Below are 19,675 nucleotides of genomic sequence, written 5' to 3'. Positions count from 1 at the left end.
CAGATTGAAGGCCAGAGGGGTTATGTCTCAGTTATGGTAAGTCCCCAAAGCTTGGGCTGATACGATAAACTACTTTTTTTTTTGGCAGAACTTTGATTCTTTTTTTTTTCTTTTTTGTTTTTTCGAGGTAGGGTCTCACTGTAGCCCAGGCTGACCTGGAATTCACCCCATTCTCAGGATGGCCTTGAACTCATGGCAGTCCTCCTACCTCTGCCTCCTGAGTGCTGGGATTAAAGGCATGTGCCATCACACCTGGCTGATTCTTTATTTTTTTAAAAAAAATAATGTGTTTTTCTTTATTTGAGAGAGAAATAGGCAGAGCGGGGGGGTGGGGAGAATAGGCATGTCAGGGCCTCTAGCCACTGCAAACTAACTTCAGGTGCATGCACCCCCCCAGTGTATCTGGCTTACGTAGGTCCTAGAGAATCAAACTTGGGTCCTTTGGCTTTGCAGGCAAGTGCCTTAATCACTAAGCCATCTCTCCAGCCCTGACAAACTACCTACAAGTTAAAAAAAAAAATTGTTTTTTGAGGTTTGGAGGTAGGGTCTCACTGTAGCCCAGGCTGACCTGGAACGCACCCTGTAGTCAGGCAGGCCTTGAACTCACAGCGATCCTCCTACCTCTGCTTGCAGAATGCTGGGATTAAAGCTGTGCATTACTGGCTTGAGAGATAACTTAGCGGTTCAGGCACTTGCCTGCAAAGGCAAAGGACCCAGGTTCAATTCCCCAGGACCCACATAAAGCCAGATGCCAAAGGTGGTACATGCATCTGCAGTTCCCTTGTAGTGGCTAGAGGCCTTGGCATACCCATTTTGAAGAAGAAAAAAAGCTGGGCACCACCATGCCTGGCTAATTTTTTTTTTTGAGTTGGGGTCTCATTCTACCCGAGGCTGACCTGGAACTCTTATCTGTAGCTCAGGTGGGCCTCAAACTCACAGTGATCATCCTACCTCAGCATCCCAAGTACTAGGATTAAAGGTGTGCACCACTACACTGTTTTTTAAAAGTATTTTAATTTATATATTTGAGAAAGATAAGTGGGGGCGGGGAATGGGTGTTCCATGGTGTCCAGCCGCTGCAAAAAAAAAACCTCCAGATAAATGTGTCACCTTGTGCTTCTGGCTTATGTGGGTCCTAGAAAATCGAACCTAGGGATGGCTTTGCAGGCAAGCGCCTTAACCGCTAAGCCATCTTTCCCACGGACAATTTTAAGTAAAAATTTTATCAGGTGCTTCAGATTGTGGATAATCCTTTCACAATTTAGGATAAAGAAACAGCTAAGGCATTGGGGACTGACAATGCCTTCAAAAACAGCCCCAAATCCTGAAGTGTTTGCTTTTTTTCTTTTCCTGTACTGGGGCTGAGCTCAGGCCTCAGACACTGGAGGAAAAGTGCTCTTCCACATCCCTAGCTCTTCTTTTGTTCGGAGACAGGATCTTAAGTTGGCCCAGCAGTTCTTGAAGTCAAGATTCTCCTGCCTCAACCTCCTGAGTAGCTAGAATTGCACCAGGCCCAGCTTAAAGTGATACGGAAGAGTTTGAAAAACACTGAGCCAACCCCAAGTAGTTCTGACTCCAAAATTCCTGGAGGGAGGAAAAAAAAATTCAGAGTGCTTGCCTCTGGCCTTTTAGAGCTTTTCCTGCTGCGGCCCCAGGTGAGATAAATCAGGTGGCTTCTTCCTGGGACCTGACAGTGTTGGAAAATAACCCGAGTTCCAACACTGGCTCCACTACGCATGCTGTGCCACCGTGCACCAGCTTCCAGCCCTCTCCAGGCCTCTACGACCCTCCTCTCCTCCGCATCCTGAGTCCCTGAGCAAATTCCCTCATCTTACACCGGACATCGCCGCCTCCGACTCTGTGAGCTCGGCACACAGGTAGCAGCATCCCTTCCATCCAGTCAAACCCCTCCCCTACTTCCCGAGACCGGTCCTCCCAGGTGCTGCCGACACATCCCGCAATGCCAAGGTCGCCCTTTCACCGAGTGCCCCTTCCCGGCCGCCGTCCAGTTTTCATAAGCCTGGGTCTCCTTTTCCACCCTAACCTTTCAGCCCAGTCGGGGGCGGTCCGCGCAAGCGCAGTGGGCCGCGCCGAGGCCCCGCCCCACCAAGCCTAGGTAACGGCGAGCGAGGAGTCCGAGCGCGGTGAGCGGCCGGACTGCGAACACGAGTAGGTCGGGGCTTGGCAACGGCGGCTGGCGAGGGTCACGTTTCCTCGGGAGGAACGCTGGGAGGGAGGGGTCGGGAGAGCGGCCGGAACGCCGAAGGCGGGGAGATTTCGTAGCTCGAACCCATCGCAAGCTCCGGGGGAAACTTCTGTGCCGCGAGGGGGTTGGGCCGGCGCGTGTTCGTTGTAGATTTTCTGGATCTCCTGCCTCCATCCAGCGAGGACTAGAGCCAGAGTTAAAAGAAGAGAAAGCGCGCGCACACACGCACACTCACTACTGGGAGAGATTAGGACCAAACTTTGTCTAGGGTGGGCGTGCGCGCGCCGTCAAGTGGGCAGTTCGGGACGGGCCGCCGGGTCGTTGTCCTAGGCCCTGGGCTGGGATAAAGTCTAACCGGATTTCCTTGTGGGCGTTTTTTTTTTTTAAGTTTTTGGTGATTCATGTCATCATTCATTTACTTCACGTGCATTGAATACTGACTGCACTGGGCGCAAGCAATGCAGGGAAAGGCCGTGAAGCGTGGAAGCCCTGGACACAGGACAGAAATGGAGTGGGGCGTGTGTTCCAAAAGGGGATGCAGTTCAGTGCTGGAGCTCTCAAAGCCCGAAGGAAAACAGCGCCAGCCAAGACCCGCAAGCGGGCGAGAAGCTGGTGTATCGAGGTTGCTGAAGGTGCTGCGCTCAGTCCGTTTAGTGTTCAGGGAGGAGGAGGAGGACGAAGGTGGACAGAGCTCGGCTGGTATCTGTGGAAATGGACGTTGAGGTGGAGGAATTCAGAGCTGTGTATTTAGACGGCAGAACTCGAGGCACGGGAGTTTCAGAGGAGAAGTAGATTTTTGGGGAGAAAACAGCACATTTCTACCCTGGCGGTGTGGAGCCTTCCAGGAAGCAGTTGGATATTCTATTTAGAAAGTCAGGAAAAGACTGCTGTGTAAATACAGATTTGAATGTCATCAGCAAAACAGAAATAAGCCCCTGGAGGGTTGAGTCTGTAGAATGAGCCAGAGGGCCCAGTTAGCAGTTTTGCTAGTTGTTATTACTGATACAGGGTCTTGTTATGTAGCCCACGCTTGCCTCAAACTCATGATCCTCCTGCTTCCACGTCGCAAGTGCTGGGATTACAGGCCTGTACTACCACACTGGTTATAGCAATTATTTTTGTCTTATTTTTCTCTGTGACCCTAGTACTTAGCCAAGGGCCTGGCATTAGCAGTGTTTGCCAACAAAACAAAAGCTCAGCAAGCAGACCTGTGTTGGAATTCCAGCGTGTGTATAGATAGTGTCTAATGGAGGGCCCTGTTGCTCTAATGTTAGTCATGGGCTTTTGTCCTGGCTTTGCCACCGTGCTCACTGGAACCAGCGCCACACCCTTCAGCCTTCAAAACCATGAGCTTAAGTAAACTTTTTAGTGTGGTGGGCTCATGTCTGTAGTCCCAGAACCTGAGAGGCAGAGACAGGATTGCTGTGAGTTTGCAAACAGCCTGTACTATGAAACAAGACCCTGTGTTAAAAAAAATTATAATAAATAAATAAACTTCTTTTTTTTTAAAAAGTTGTTTGTTTGAGAGACAGAGAAACTGAGTGAATATGGATGTGCCAGGGCCTCCTGCCACTGCAAAGGAATTCCAAATACATGTGCCACTTTGTGCATCTGGCTTGATGTGAGTACTGGGGAACAGAACCCAGATTGTGTCAGGCTTTTCAAGCAAGTGACTTTAACCACAGAGATATCTCTCCATCCCTGATAAGCGTCTTTAAAAATATTTTATTTATTTATTTATGAATGAGAGACAGAGAGAAAAAGGCAAATAGATAAATAGAGAATGGGCATGCCAGATCCTCTAGCCACTGGAAACGAACTCTAGACACATGTGCCACCTTGTATATCTGGCTTTATGTGGGTACTGGGGAATTGAACCTGAGTCCTTAGGTTTTGCATGCAAGTGACTTAACTGCTGAGCTATCTCTCCAGCCTTAAAATTCTTCTTCTAATTCTTTTTAAAAACATTTGATTTATTTACTTATTTGAGAGAAAGAGGCACATAGAGAAAGTGGGCATACCAGGGCCTCCAGCCACTGCAAATGAACTCCAGACACATGTGCCACCTTGTGCAGTTGTGCAGCTGCTTACATGGGTACTGGGGAATTGAACCTGGGTCCTTAAGCTTTGCAGGCAAGCACCTTAACCACTAAGCCATCTCTCTAGCCCCCTAAAGGTTTTGTTTTGTTTTTGTTTTTAACATTTCTGGGGCAGGGTCTTACTCTAGTCCAGGCTGACTTGGAATTTACTGTATAGCCTCAAGGTAACCTTGAACTCACAGTGATCCTCTCACCTCTGCCTCCCAGGTACTGGAATTAAAGGCATGTGCCACCATGCCTTTAAATTTTTTTTTAAAAGTAGTTGTGAGACAGAATCATGCCATGTAGCCTTGACTAGCCTAGCACTCCCTGTATGGCCCAGGTTGGCCTTGAACTTGCAGCTAATAAATTACTTTTTCTGAGGTTGGAAAGATGGCTCATTGGTTAACAGTGCTTGCTTGCAAAGGCTGCCAGCCTGGGTTCAATTCCCAAGCCACCCATGTAAGGCACATGCAAAAAGTGGTGTCTGGTATCCATTTGCATGGCAAGAGCCAGGCGTGGTGGCGCACGCCTTTAATCCTAGCACTTGAGAGGCAGAGGTAGGATGGTTGCTGTGAGCTCCAGGCCAGCCCAAGACTACATAGTGAATTCCAGGTCAGCCTGAACTAGTGAGACCTTACCTTAAAAAAAAAAAAAGGCTGGGTGTGGTGTTGCACGCCTTTAATCCCAGCACTTGGTAGGCAGAGGTAGGACAATCACCGTGAGTTCAAGGCCACCCTGAGACTACATAGTGAATTCCAGATCAGCCTGAACTAGAGTGAGACCCTGCCTCGAAAAACAAAGCAAACAAACAAACAAACAAAATATTTTCCTTATAAAGTTATCAAGGTACAAATATTTTATTGTAGAACATAAAACTAATGAAAGCTTCAAACACTGCTGAGAAAATTCATAGTTAATTCACATTTAATCCACACAGTGACCTGATTTCTAGGGGAAGTAATACTATGGGATTAAGTGTAGGTCTATCTGAGTCTAGAGTTTTGTTCTTTATTATAATTTGTTACCTGCCTATCACCCAACAGGAATACTGTTAGGACCTTTCTGGGATCACATGTTCATTCTTTCAGAGCATTGTGCTGAGCCTAGCAGACTTCTGTGATTGGTATAATATCTGGTCTTCCATGAGGATAGGTGACAGAACTGACAGTGATGGAAGTTACCTCTCACTCGCTCTGCCAGTGGACCGCTGAATCGGGTAGTCATGTTCTATTCTTTTTTTTTTTGGTTTTTCGAGGTAGGGTCTCACTCTGGCTCAGGCTGACCTGGAATTCACTATGTAGTCTCAGGGTGGCCTCGAACTCTCGGCAATCCTCCTACCTCTGCCTCCCGAGTGTTGGGATTAAAGGCGTGCGCCACCACGCCCGGCTTTTTTTTTTCTTTTTTTGAGGTAGGGTCTTGCTTTAGCCCAGGCTGATCTGGAATTTACTATGTAGTCTCAGGCTGGCCTCAAACTCACAGCAATTCTCCTACCTCTACCCCCCCCCCAAGTGCTGGGATTAAAAAGGCATGTGCTACCATACCTGACCTTTTCTCCTTTTTTTAAAAAAGTATATATATATACACACACACATACATATTTATTTATTTATTAGAGAGAAAGAGAGAATGGGCATGCCAGGGCCTCTAGCCACTGTAAATGAACTCCAGATGCACGTGACACCTTGTGCATCTTGCTTATGTAGGTTCTGGAGAATTGGACCTGGGTCCTTAGACTTTGCAAGCAAGCACCTTAACCACGAAGTTATCTCTCCAGCCTGTATTCTCTCTCTCTTTTTTGTTTTTCAAGGTAAGGTCTTGATCTAGCCCAGGCTGACCTGGAATTCACTATGTAGTCTCAGAGTAGCCTCAAAATCACAGCAATCCTCTTACCTCTGCCACCCAAGTGCTGGAATTTAAGGCATGCACCACCATGCCTGGCTTCTTTTTCTTCTTTTTTTTAGAGAGACAGAGAGAGAGGGGGGATAGAGAACTGGTGCACCAGGACCTCAGCCACTGAACTTGAACTCCAGACACTTTCACCACCTAGTGGGCCTGTGCGACCTTGCACTTAGAGCAGAACAGGGTTCCTTAGGGTTTGCAGGCAAGCACCTTAATGGCTAAGCTATCTCTCTAGCACTTCATATATATATGCTTTGTTTTTTTCAAGGAAGGGTTTCACTCTAGCCCAGGCTGACCTGGAATTCACTATGTAGTCTCAGGGTGGCCTCAAACTCACAGTGATCCTCCTGCCTCTGACTTCCAAGTGCTGGGATTAAAGGCATGTGCCACCATGCCCAGCTTTCTTCTTCTTCTTTTTAAAATACTTATTTACTTGAGAGAGAGAAAGAATGGGCATACCAGGGCCTCTTGCTGCTACAAACAAATTCCAGGCACATGTGCTACTTTGTGCATCTATATTTACATGGGTGCTGGGGAATTGAACCCAGACCAGCAGGCTTTGCAAGCAAGTGCCTTTAACCACTAAGCCATCTCTCCAGCCCTGTATTCTATTTTCTCTTTTGTTTGTTTGTTTCTGTTTGTTTTTCTGAGGCAGAGTCTTACTCTAGCCCAGGCTGACCTGGAATTCACTATGCAGTCTCTCAGGCTGGCCTCGAACTCAGGGCAATTCTCCGACCTCTGCCTCTTGAGTGCTGGGATTAAAGGTGTGCACCACCACACCCAACCATTTCTCAAAAACATTTTGTGTCCTTTGTGCTGGGATAATAGTATCCATACATCAAATTTAATCATTTGGGGATAGTACGTTTGCTTGTTATTAGTGTAAGGGAGGAATTTACCTTACCTACATTTCATGATATTCTACTAAGGGTTCCTCCCCTGCCTCCTATGTAGTTTGTTTGAGATCTGCTAACGTGGATTGTTAGCATAAGAAAGGAATTTGGGCTGGAGAGATGGCTTAGCCATTAAGGTGCTTGCCTGTGAAGCCTAAGGACCCAGGTTCAATTTCCAAGGATCTGCATTAGCCAAATGCATAAAGGGTCGCATGCATCTGGAGTTTGTTTGCAACAGCTGGAAGTACTGGTGCACCCATTCTCTCTCTCTCTGTCTCATTTCTTTCTTTCTCTCTCAAATAACTAAATAAAAATAAGTAAGAAGGGGAATTACTAATCCACTGTAATAATTAAAAATGCAGAGCTTCACCTTCCTTCTTCTGTTAGTCCTTTTGAGACTCTCTGGGATAAGGCCTAGGAATGTGTATTTTTCTCCCAAGCAACCCAGAATATTCAGCCAGGTTTGGAAACCAAATGGTGTATGCCTTCTTACTTGTTTCACAGGTTGGGAATCTGCAGATTTGAAAGTGGGAGGGACTTGTCCCAATCACATATGACATATGACATTAGACCCTTGTTCAACAGAGAAGTGTTTGGGTCTGGGAGTCCAGAGACCTGTATTTAAGTGAAGGCTATATCTAGTCATCACCTAAGGCAAGTCATTTCACGTCTCTAAACCTTTATTCCTTCCTTCCTTTCTTCTTACCTCCTTCTTTCCTTCCCTCCCTTCTTTTCTTTGCAAGCAGAGACAGAATGAGAGAGAGAGAAGGGATGGGCACACCAGGGCCTCTTGCCCACTGCAAACAAACTCTAGACACATGTGCCACTTTGTACATCTGGCTTTATGTGGGTACTGGGGAATCAAACCCTGGACCATGAGGCATTGCAAGCAGGCACCTTTAACTGCTGAGCCATCTCTCCAGCCTGAATCTCTCCCTCCCTTTTTCTCTCCTCTCTCTCCATTTTATTTTATTTTATTTATTTTTTTGAGGTAGGGTTTCACTCTAGTCCAAGCTGACCTGGAATTCACTATGTAGTCTCAGGGTGGCCTTGAACTCGTGGTGATCCTCCTATCTCTGCCTCCCAAGTGCTAGGATTAAAGGCAAACACCACCACCGGGCCTCTCTGTTTTTGTTTTTGTTTTTCGAGGTAGCGTCTCACTCTAGCACAGGCTGACCTGGAATTCACTCTGTAGTCTCAGGGTGGCCTCGAACTCTCGGCGATCCTCCTACCTCTGCCTCCTGAGTGCTGGGATTAAAGGCGTGCGCCACCATGCCCGGCAGGGCCTCTCTTTTTTTAAAACTGGGAAAATAATGCTATTGTATTAGAATCCCAGAAGAGGAGAGGATGTAAGGGTGATCTGGCTGTGACATCTGTCCAAAGTTGATTCGGTTGATCTGGCTGGCTAGGTGGGTGGTCCCCTTCCCCCTTCACCTCACCAGCTGCATCCCTCCCGAAGCTGCACACTCAGTTGAAGAGGATGACATTTCCCAATAGAGGAGGACATTCTTCTGTCAAGGGTGTATCGGTAGCTGCCCGCCCCTGCTAGAACCTCCAAACAAGCTCTCAAGGCCAGAGAGAGAATAGCCATGGAAATGCTTTGTCAGTTTGTTTTGCGCACAAGGAAATTAAGACCCGGAACCAGCTAGTGTTCAAGCCCTCCTACTTACATTGTCTTTCCAGGTGAAGTGGTCAGGGTCCCACAGGGCTGGAGCTGGCCACCAGCAGTTTCAGTGGCTCCTGTCCCCGGTCCATGTGTCACCAAGCTCTTTGTCTGTCACAGGTTGGGATGGCCACCAGCTGGGGGAGCCTCTTGCAAGATCAGCAGCAGCTGGAAGAGTTGGCCCAGCAGGCCATTGACCGGGCCTTGGCTGAAGGAGTGCTGCTGAGGACCGCGCAGGAGCCCAGCTCCTCCGAAGTAAGCTGCAGCCCTTTCCCACTGCTCTGAGCCCACTGCCCACTGTCTGGCCCCAACCAGGTGGGGGACAGCTCCTTTGGGTCAGAGGCCACAGCTTTTTTGGCCTTATTTAATAACTCAAGTTGATTTCTTCTTTTTATTTTTTTGGTTTTTCTAGATAAGATCTCAGCTGGGCATGGTGGCATACATCTTCAATCCCAGCACTCGGGAGGCAAGAGGTAGGAGGATCTCCATGAGTTCAAGGCCACCCTGACACTACCTAGTGAATTCCAGGTCAGCTTGGGCTAGAGCAAGACCCTTACCTTGAAAATCTAAAAAAAAAAAAAAGTAAGTTTCTAGATAGGGTCTCGCTCTAGCCCAAGCTGACCTGGAATTCACTAGGTAGTCTCAGGGTGGCCTCAAACTCAGAGGGGCTTCTCCTACCCCTGCCGCCCGAGTGCTGGTATTAAAGGCGTGCACCGCCACACTCAGCTTATTTAACAATTCAAATTGATTTCTAAAAGTTTAAATTTAAATCTGAGATTTGAAGTCTAACTTCGGCAAATGCAACATGGAACAATGAAAGACCCTGCCTCCGACATGATGTAAAGTGAGGAGTGACACCCCAAGTTGTGCTCTGACCTCCACGGGTGCACCTGCCTGTGTACACACACACACACACACACAGACACACAGACACACACACACACACACACACACACACACACACACGTCTCATTCTTAGGCCTTAAAATCACTAAGCCGTCTCTCTAGCCCATGTTTGTTTGCTTTTTTATTTTTTGTTTTTTGTTTTAGAGTTAGGGTCTTACTCTAGCCCAGGCTGACCTGGAACTCACTCTGCAGTCCCAAGCTGGCCTCAAACCCACAGTGATCTCCTACTTTTGCCTCCTGAGTGCTGGGATTAAAGGTGTGTTGCACCACACCCAGCTTATTGTTTATTCATTTATTTTTATTTTTGGTTTTTCGAGGCAGGGTCTCACTCTAGCCCAGGCTGACCTGGAATTCACTATGTAGTCACAGGGTGGCCTCGAACTCACGGCGATCCACCTACCTCTGCCTCCCACGTGCTGGGATTAAAGGCGTGTGCCACCACGCCCGGCAGTTTTTTATTTATTTATTTATTTATTTTTTAAAATTTTTTTGTTGTTGTTCATTTTTTATTTATTTATTTGAGAGCGACAGACATAGGGAGAAAGACAGATAGAGGGAGAGAGAGAGAGAATGGGCACACCAGTGCTTCCAGCCACTGCAAACGAACTCCAGACACGTGCGCCCCCTTGTGCATCTGGCTAACGTGGGACCCGGGGAACCGAGCCTCGAACCGGGGTCCTTAGGCTTCACAGACAAGCGCTTAACCGCTAAGCCATCTCTCCAGCCCAGTTTTTTATTTTTTAATAATTTATTTATTAGAGAGACAGATAGAAAGAAGCAATAGAAAGAGAGAAAATGGGTGCTTCAGGTCCTCTAGCCAGCGCACATAAACTCCAGACACATGTCACCTTGTGCATCTGGCATTATATGAGTACTGGGGAATCGGATTCAGGTTCTTAGGCTTGACAGGCAAGTACCTTAACCACTGAACCATCTCCTTAGCTCCCTCCCCCCCTTTAAAAAAGTATTCATTTACTTATTTGAGAGAGATAAAGAGGCAGACAGAAAGAGAGAGAAGGGCTAGAGATATGGCTTAGTGGTTAAGACATTTGCCTACAAGGCCAAAGGATCTGGGTTCAACTCTCCAGGGCCCACGTAAGCCAGATGCACAAGGGGGCGCATGTGTCTGGAGTTCTTTTGCAGTAGCTGGAGGCCCTGGAGTGCCCATTCTCTCTCAATAATAAATTTCTCAAATAAATAAATAAAATATACTTTAAAAAAGAGAAAATGTTTTTGTTTTGTCTTTTAAGGTGGGGGTCTCACACTAGCTCAGGCTGACCTGAAATTCACTATGTAGTCTCAGGGTGGCCTCAAACTCATGGCGATCCTCTTACCTCTGCCTCCCGAGTGCTGGGATTAAAGGTGTGTGCCACCACACCTGGCTGTAGTTTTTTTTTTTTAAAATACTTATTTGAATGGGGGGATTGGGAGAGAATGGGTACACTAGGATCTTCAGCCACTGCAAATGAACTCCAGATGTATTCACCACCTTGTGTAGCTGACTTAAGTGGCTACTGGGGAATCGAACCTGGGTCCTTATGGCTTCTCAGGCAAGCACCTGCTAAGCCATCTCTCCAGCCCCTATTTTTGTTTTTGTTTGTTTGTTCATTTGTTTTTTTATTTTTTTAAATAAAAAATTATATATATATATTATTCACAACTTCTATACTTACAGACAACAAACCATGGTATTTCCTTCCCCTCTCCTTAGTTCCCCTCCCCCATATTGTCCTTCATATCTCTGCTCTCTGTCATCTCCTCCCCCTCTCCATTAGTCTCTCTTTTAATTTGAAGTCATAATCTTTTCTCCTACTATAAGGGTCCTTTGTGGGTATTGCTAGGCACTGCAAGGTCTTAGATATTGAGGCCAAATTTTGTCAGGACAGTTGTATGTAAGGAGTGGTATCTTTCCTTTGGCTCTTACATTCTTTCCGCCACCTCCTCTGCAATGAACCCTGAGCCCTGGAGGGTGTGAGATGTTTCCATGCTGGACACTCCTCCGTCCCTTCTTCACAGCACTATGTTGCCTTTTGGGTTATCCCAGTGGTCTTCGCCATCTGAAAAGAAGCTTCTTAACCAGAAGTGAGAGTAGCATTAATATATGAGTATGAACATTAAGTGTAGTGCTTTCAGGGCAATTTGGTGAGAATAATATATGTATTTATCCAGACAAGAGCAGGCTTTATACCCCTAAAGCTCATGACCTCCTCTGCCATAAGCTTTTGGTTAGGTTTTCAGTACCAGGCACATATTCCCTCCCATAGAATGGGCCTTCAGTCCAACTAGAGAGCAGTTGGTTCCCCCCAGAGCAGACATGCCACTATTGCACTCATTCAGTCATTTAGTCTGTCTGGCCAAACTTGAGGCTTCCAGTGTCCACTGTTTTCACCACTGATGACTTCTGCCTCCCATCAGACTGCATACAGTGCAGCTTTTCCCAGCTTTCAGTTGGCTGGGCTACAGGGAGAAGGTTTTCTGCTCAGCACCAACTTAATTTCTTAGTGACTTTGCTTCTCAGGTATGTGAAGTCTTCAGCAGTAGGGTCTTACCATCTCTTTCTCACAGGAAGCCAAGGGCCTTGGCAATAGCCTGTAATGTTTTGGAGGCAACAGGGACCTCCCTGGCCAACAACTCACTGGAAGGTATCCCATCCCAGGCGCTAAAAATTTTCCAGTAACAATCTATGGCTTCTGGATGTGCCATTATTTAAGAAAGTAGATTTTCATGTGTCTTATTCAGAATATCTTGAATTTTGATTGACCTCCCCCCCCCCCGCCCTTCCTTTATACAATCTCTTCCCCTGACCTTATGTAGGTCTTTCCCCTCCCTGTAATCTGTTCTTCTACTTACATATATACATACCATCCCCTTAAGACCTTCCCTCTCCTCCCTACCTTACAGCCTTTTTCTAGCTTATGGGCCTCTGCTACTGACTTTTGGTTCCAAATCACACACAAGTCTAAACATTTGTAGCTAGGATCCACATATAAGAGAGAACATGCGACATTTGGCTTTCTAGGCCTGGGTTACCTCACTTAGTATAATTTTTTTGTGGCAGGGTCTCAGTCTATAGCCCACAGAGTCCTCCTGCCTCAGAGTCCTGAGTGCTGGGGTTATGGTTGTGCCCCACCATACCTGGCTCCCCGTGAGATTTCCAACCCAGAGAACAAGACACGTGTGTGTTTTCATTCTAAGTCTCCAGCAGGTACCTATACCTCTATGTCCTGTACACTGAGCCTAGAGTCAGTCACTTCCAGAGCTCAAGGTCTAGTTGAGAATGAATGTGTCACAGGACAGAATTTAGTAGTCAGTTTTCTTTTTCTTAAAAATGTTTAATTAATTAATTTATTTGGGGGGATGGAGAGAGAGAGGCAGATAGAGAAGAGAGAGAGAGGATGAGTGTGCTAGGACCTCCATCCACTGCAGACAGTCTCCAGACGCATGCGCCACCTTGTGCATCTGGGTTACGTGGATCCTGGAAAATCGAACCTGGGTCATTTGGTTTTGCAGGCAAGTGCCTCACCTGCTTAGTCATTCCTCCAGCCCAGTAGTCAGTTTTCTGAGGAAACCAGAGTGTGCTGTGGCTTACTGACTGCGTGCTATGTACCAGGTACGATTCTAAACACTTTGGAGTTGCTGACTCATCTAACCTTCAGCACAACAGAGATGAAACCACAGCTCAGAGAAGTTCAGTAACTTGACTGGGGTTATTGGAATGGTCAGCAGCCAGGACTGAAACACCAAGGAGTCTGGCTACTGCCTGTGCTCTGAATGTCCGGCTTTAGGGCTGGGGAGATGGCTCAGCCATTAAAGGCACTTGCTTAAACAGCCCTCCTTACTGCCCCTCTCAGGACACCCAGAAGTAGTCACTCGTTCTGATTAGATTGGGAGAGGGGAGACCCGTGAACTAGACCTTAAAAGACAAACTGTGAAAAGGAGCAGTATAGCAAGGGTCCAAAAGTCAGAAGGGGCAGAAAGTGCTTTGGAATGTAGCCAAAAGGCAGGGCTTGTCAGTGGATGGAGTGCGAAAGGCCACAGACCAAAGTCACACAGCCAAGAGGCCTCTGCTACTGGGTAGAGGAGTATAAACTTTACCCTATAGATTAGGATGGTGTATCAGCCTCTTTTAGGCTAAAGAATTGGCTCCTGCAGTGTTTAGGGGGTTAATTATTCATTTCTTTCTTTTTTATTTTTTATTTTTTTTTGTTCCCAAGGTAGAGTCTCACTGTAGTCCAGGCTGACCTGGAGCTTACTTTGTAGCACATGCTGGCCTCAAACTCGTGATGATCCTCCTACCTCAGCCTTCCCAGTGCTGGGATTAAAGGAGTATGCCACCATGCCCAGAAAGGGGAGTCATTTTTTAAAAAATAGTCTTAAAAATATTTATTTATTTGCAAGAAGGGAGGGTGAGAGAGGAGATATAGACAGAATGGGCATGCAAGGGCCTCCAGCCACTGCAAAAGAACTCCAGTACCAGCCGGGCGTGGTGGTACACACCTTAATCCCAGCACTCGGGAGGCAGAGGTAGGAGGATCGCCCTGAGTTTGAGGCCACCCTGAGAATACAGAGTGAATTCCAGGTCTGTCTGGGCTAGAGTGAGACCCTACCTCAAAAAAAAAAAAAAAAAAAAAAAAAACCAAACAACTCCAGGACCCACATAAAGGCAGATGCACAAAGTGGCACATGTATCTGGAGTTCATTTGCAGTGGCTGGAGGCCATCTGTCTCTCTTCTCTCTATCATTCATTGCTTATAAATAAATAAATAAAAGAATAATAATGGTGAGGGAACTGGAGAGATGGCTCAATGGTTAAGGCACTTGCCTGCAAAGCCTAAAGACCCAGGTTCGATTCCCCATACTCAAAGTGGCACACACATCTGGAGTGTATTTACAGTGGGTAGAAGCCCTGGCATACCCATTCTCTCCCCTGCCCCTTTGGAAATAAATAAATAAAAATTTAAAAAAATAATAGCTGGGTGTGGTGGCATACACCTTTAATCCCAGCTCTCAGAAGGCAGAGATAGGAGGATCACCATGTGTTTAAGGCCAGCCTGAGAATACAGAGTGAATTCCAGGTCAGCCTGGGCTAAAGCGAGATCTTATGTTGAAAAGAAAAAAATAATGTGGGGTTAGGAAGATGACTCAGTTTTTAAAGTGCTTTTCACACAAGCATAAAGGCCTAAATTCACAACCCCAGAACCCATGTAGATGTTGGGCATACATAGTGTGATGTGGCATGGACCTGCTATGTCATGTCCACACTCAGAAGGTGGAGACAAATGGATTCCAGGGACAAGTTGGCTATCTAGACTAGCTGAATTGGTGAGCTCTGGGTCCAGTGAGAGACCCTGTAGAAGACAGACCTTGGTTTCTACCTTTGATCTCCACAAGCACACACACCACACATATGACCACATATGCATGCCACATACCTATGCAAAAAAAATAATAAAAAATACTTTGCCAGCTTGTCATAAAAAAAAAACAACTTGCTGGACGTGGTGGCACACACCTTTAATCCCAGCACTTGGGAGGCCCAGGTAGGAGGATCACAGTGAGTTTGAGGCCACCCTGAGAATACAGAGTGAATTCCAGGTCAGCCTAGACTAGGGTGAAACCCTACTTCGAAAAACCAAAAAAAAAAAAAAAATCATGTAGCAACTCTGGCCTGCTTTCCTACAGGGTGGGATTGACTGAGGAGCATTCCAGCTGCCCCTTCCATTAACCAAGTGTTTGGCCACTGATCCATCTCCAATCCCCCTTCTGGGCTCATCACACTGTTTTCCTGACTACAAAGCAAAATGCTACTGTCACATATGTGCTGTAGTAAAATAGTGTTAGTCTGTGTTCATATGTCTATCTCAAGTGACATGCTGTATGTTTCAATCTTTTTGTTTTGTTTTTCGAGGTAGGGTCTCACTCTACCCAGGCTGACCTGGAATTCACTATGTACTCTCAGGGTGACCTCGAACTCATGGCGATCCTCCTACCTCTGCCTCCCGAGTGCTGGGATTAAAGGTGTGCGCCACCGCACTCAGCCGTGTTTCAGTCTTTATCCTGTGGGCAGCAAAGAACAGCTATGTTCTGTTAATCCTAAATTTAGATAGGTGTCCTGAGGTCAGAGGCAGAGGGAAATTTTGGCAGAAAAATAATGGGAGTTTTTCTGGTTGGATGGAACTTGAGAGAGGCAGATTATGAGTATTAAAGTGAAGGAAATTGTTATCACTTGTATGCTTGGGGTACTGGGTTATCTTCTATATAATCTACAGTAAACTCCTTACCCCACCCAGGTTTTTAAAACATATTTTATTTATTTACTTGTGTGTGAGAGAGAGAGGCAGATAGATAGAATTGACACGCCAGGGCACATAGGTGCTGGGGAATTGAACCTGGGTCCTTAGACTTCACAGGCAAGTACCTTACCTGCTAAGCCATCTCTGCAGCCCTCACCCTAGGTTTTTTTTTTTTTTGAGTCAAGATCTTGCTTGGTAGTTTAGATTGGCCTTGAACTCATGATCCTCCTGATTTAGTCTCTTAAATTACAGGAATCTGTTGCCACTTCTGGCTTAATGATTCAAAATTTTCAAAATATTTATTTATTTGAGAGAGAGAGAGGAAGAAGCAAAGAGAACGGGCACTCCAGGACCTCCAGCCACTACAAACTCCAGACACATGCATCCCCTTCTGCATCTGGCTTCTGTGGGTCCTGGGTAATTAAACCTGAGTCCGTAGTCTTCATAGACAAGTGCCTTGACTGCTAAGCCATATCTCCAGTCTCACATTGTAAATCTTAATGGCTTCAGGCTAGATAAGCCTTACTCCTACAAATATCCTTCCCCAGTTTTATCTTAAAATAGATGTGTTGTGAAGGAAATTGGAGAATTGTCTGCCAAAATTTAAAATAGATTAACCTTAGTTACTTGACATTTTTACTTTCAGAAGTTTAGAATCTTCCAGGCATGGTGGTACATGCCTATAATCCCAGCACTTGAGAGGCAGAAGCAGGAGAATTGTGAGTTCCTGACCACCTTGTACTATAGAGGGAGTTAGTTCTAAGCCAGCTGCATAGTGAAACCCCATTTGAAAAAGAAAAATTTAGGGGCTGAGGGATGACCTAGCGGTTAAGGCATTTGCCTGTAAAGCCAAAGGGCCTAGGTTTGATTCCTCAGGACCCACATTAGCCAGATGTACAAGGGGGCACACACATCTGGAGTTTGTTTGCTCGCCCACTCTCTCTCTCTCTCTCCCTCTTTTGCTGTCAAATAAATAAATAATATATTTAAAAAGAAAAGAAATTTAGAATATATGGACTTTCTCCCACAGAATACTTAGAATTCACTGAGGCACTGATTGTATAAGAAAGAAAAAGAGAAAACACTGACACGTTCATCAGTAGAAGGCTAGATTCAATAAGTTTTGGTGAAATACTGTGTAGCTATTAAAAAGAACAGGAAAAACTGAGTGTTGTGGTGGATGTCTTTAATCTCAGCATTTGGGAAGCAGTGGTAGGAGAACTGCTATGAGTTTGAGGCTAGCCTGAGAACACATAGTGAGTCCAGGTCAGCCTGGGCTAGAGTAAGACCCTATCTCGGCCCCCAACCCCCCCCCCAAAAGAACAAGAGTATTTGAATATTTCAGGAACTATTTTAGAAGCTGGGAACAGACTGTTGAATATAGTATATGCCAGTCGTATAAAAAGGAGAGAGTATGTTTGTGAACATGCGTATCAGGATAAAGATGTCTGGCGCTATCATACCCTTTGTCTCTGGGGAAGAAAATGAGGTAACTCAGGTCAGAGTGAGATTAGAGCTTACTTCCCACTCTGAATCCGTAAAGCTTAAATTTTGTACAGTGTGTTTATATTATCTACTTCAAAATAAGTATATAAATGCTAAGTTCTAACACTGTACACTTACACTACCATCATAGCAAACTGATACTAGCTTAAAGATTAAGGAATGTCTCATAATACAAGTCACAAGACCTACTTATCTCTCACCCAAATTCCAGTCCATTTGTTGCTAAGAATCTCAGGATACATTTTCCATTTCTAGAAACAGTACCCTAAATGGTCCTTGGAGTTGTTGACCATGTCAAAGTCCCAAGCCCAGAGTGCAGCTGAACTCCAAACCCATCAACCCGAGTCACCATCTCTAGCCCTTGAGCGAAAGGAGTGTCACTCTTGGCTTCTACTCAGGGAACCAGAGTTCACTTTTGCTGTAGCAGAAAGACCATTCCTCCACCCTAGCCAAAAGGCCAGGCCCTGTTGTGTGAGCTCCCAGTGTGGACCTGAGCCTGGACTGGAAAATGAACAAGTTAGGAGCTCATGCTGGGGTCTGGGTGTGGGTTGGATATGTGGATGTGGTTTTTAGTGTCCTTCCTGGCTCAAATCCTAATACCATTTACCAGCTGAATATATTTTTGGAACTATTATTTCTTAACCTCCATCTCAGGTCTTTTATCTGTTAAGTGGATAATAATGTCTTCCTCATGGAGTTAAATGGTGAATCTATCTTAAGCATTTAATATAGGGGCTGGAGAGATGGTTCAGCAGCTAAAGGTGCTTGCTTGCATTTAATATAGTGCTTTGTACACAGTAAGTTGGTAATCATGTTTGTGGGTTTTGTGTCTCACTGTAGCCTAGGCTGATCTGGAATTCACTAATTCCATCACTTGGGAGGCAGAGGTAGGAGGATCGCTGTAAGTTTGAGGCCACCCTGAGAATACATAGTGAATTCCAGATCACCCTAAGTTAGAGTGAGACCCTACCTTGAAAAAAAGAAATTGTCATGGGACCTGGAAGCTGACTTTGACACCTTTTTCACCCTTTTTTTATTCCTCCCTTCCCAGAAGTAACCACTATCCCACAACTGTCTTCTCAGTGCTTGTAGGCCAGACTTGACATGAGATAGGTTTGCAAGAACACAACCCCCATTTACACCTGCTCTACCCCTGCCTCTTTTCTCTCATTGATCAGGTGGTGAGCTATGCCCCATTCACGCTCTTCCCCTCGCTGGTCCCCAGTGCTCTGCTGGAGCAGGCCTATGCTGTGCAGATGGACTTCAACCTGCTGGTGGATGCTGTCAGCCAGAACCCTGTCTTCCTGGAGCAAACTCTCTCTAGGTACTGACTGGGATGAGGTCTGAGGGACCAGGACTGCTAAGAATAAGGGGAGGAATATTATGGAGCCCTGAAGTGTTGCTGTGCCAGCTGACTTGGTGGGGTAAACAGGGACCACCCCCCAGGAGAAATTGTAAGTAGAAAAGGAGTTAGGGAAGCTGGCTTTGTGTGTGTGTGTGTGTGTGTGTGTGTGTGTGTGTGTGTGTGCGCGCGCACGCGCACACGGAGGCCAAAAGTTGATGCCTGCAGTCTTCCTCAGTCACTCTCCATTTCATTTACTGAGGCAGGATCTCAATAAACCTAGAGCTTTCCAATTAGGCAAGCCTAGCTATCCAGATTGTCCTGAGGATTCCCTGTCTCCACCTCCCGAGCCCTGAGATTACAGATGGGCCACCATCACACCCACTGGGCATTTGAGTGGGCACTGGAGGACTGAATTCCAGTCCTCATACCTGCATGGCAAGCACTGTGTCTGTGGAGCCATCTTCTCAGCCTAGGAAGCTTGGCTTCTAATCCTAGCTCTACTGCTTGTTTATAGGAGCCTCAAGTCGTTTTCCTTCTCTGGCCCCAGTTTCTTCATGTGAAAACTGAGAAGGATGGCTTACTTGCGTCTTAAGGTCCCTTCCAGTGCTGGCATTCTGTGATCCTGTGAGCAACAGCACCTGCTTTTAATTGTTTTTTGTTTGTTTTTGTTTTTCCAAATAGGGTCTCACTCTAGACCAGGCTGACATGGAATTCACTATGGAGTCTCAGGGTGACCTCGAACTCACAGCGATCCTTCTGCCTCTGCCTCCCGAGTGCTGGGATTAAAGGCATTCGACACCACACCTGGCTTTAATTTTTTTATTTATTTGAGAGAGAGAAAGAGGAAGATATATAGAGAGAATGAGTATGCCAGGGCTTCTAG

At 46.1% G+C, this 19,675-nt stretch overlaps 1 protein-coding gene across 1 annotated transcript in view; it reads left to right on the top strand.

Moving 5' to 3' along the window:
• Positions 1–2,090: 2,090 nt before the first annotated feature.
• Gss (glutathione synthetase) overlaps positions 2,091–19,675 on the top strand; it is a 42,403-nt gene continuing 24,818 nt past the window's right edge. Inside the window, exons 1-3 of the mRNA XM_045156177.1 lie at positions 2,091–2,169; positions 8,863–8,997; positions 18,626–18,771. Coding sequence (XP_045012112.1) covers positions 8,869–8,997; positions 18,626–18,771 — 275 coding nt within the window. The 5' untranslated portion in view covers positions 2,091–2,169; positions 8,863–8,868. The remainder of the gene's footprint in view (positions 2,170–8,862; positions 8,998–18,625; positions 18,772–19,675) is intronic.

The sequence above is a fragment of the Jaculus jaculus genome, chromosome 8 (assembly GCF_020740685.1).
Source record: "Jaculus jaculus isolate mJacJac1 chromosome 8, mJacJac1.mat.Y.cur, whole genome shotgun sequence".
In the NCBI taxonomy this organism is placed as follows: Eukaryota; Metazoa; Chordata; class Mammalia; order Rodentia; family Dipodidae; genus Jaculus; species Jaculus jaculus.
The sequence above is the reverse complement of the archived record's forward strand: the minus strand, read 5'-3'. Positions and strand labels throughout refer to the sequence as shown.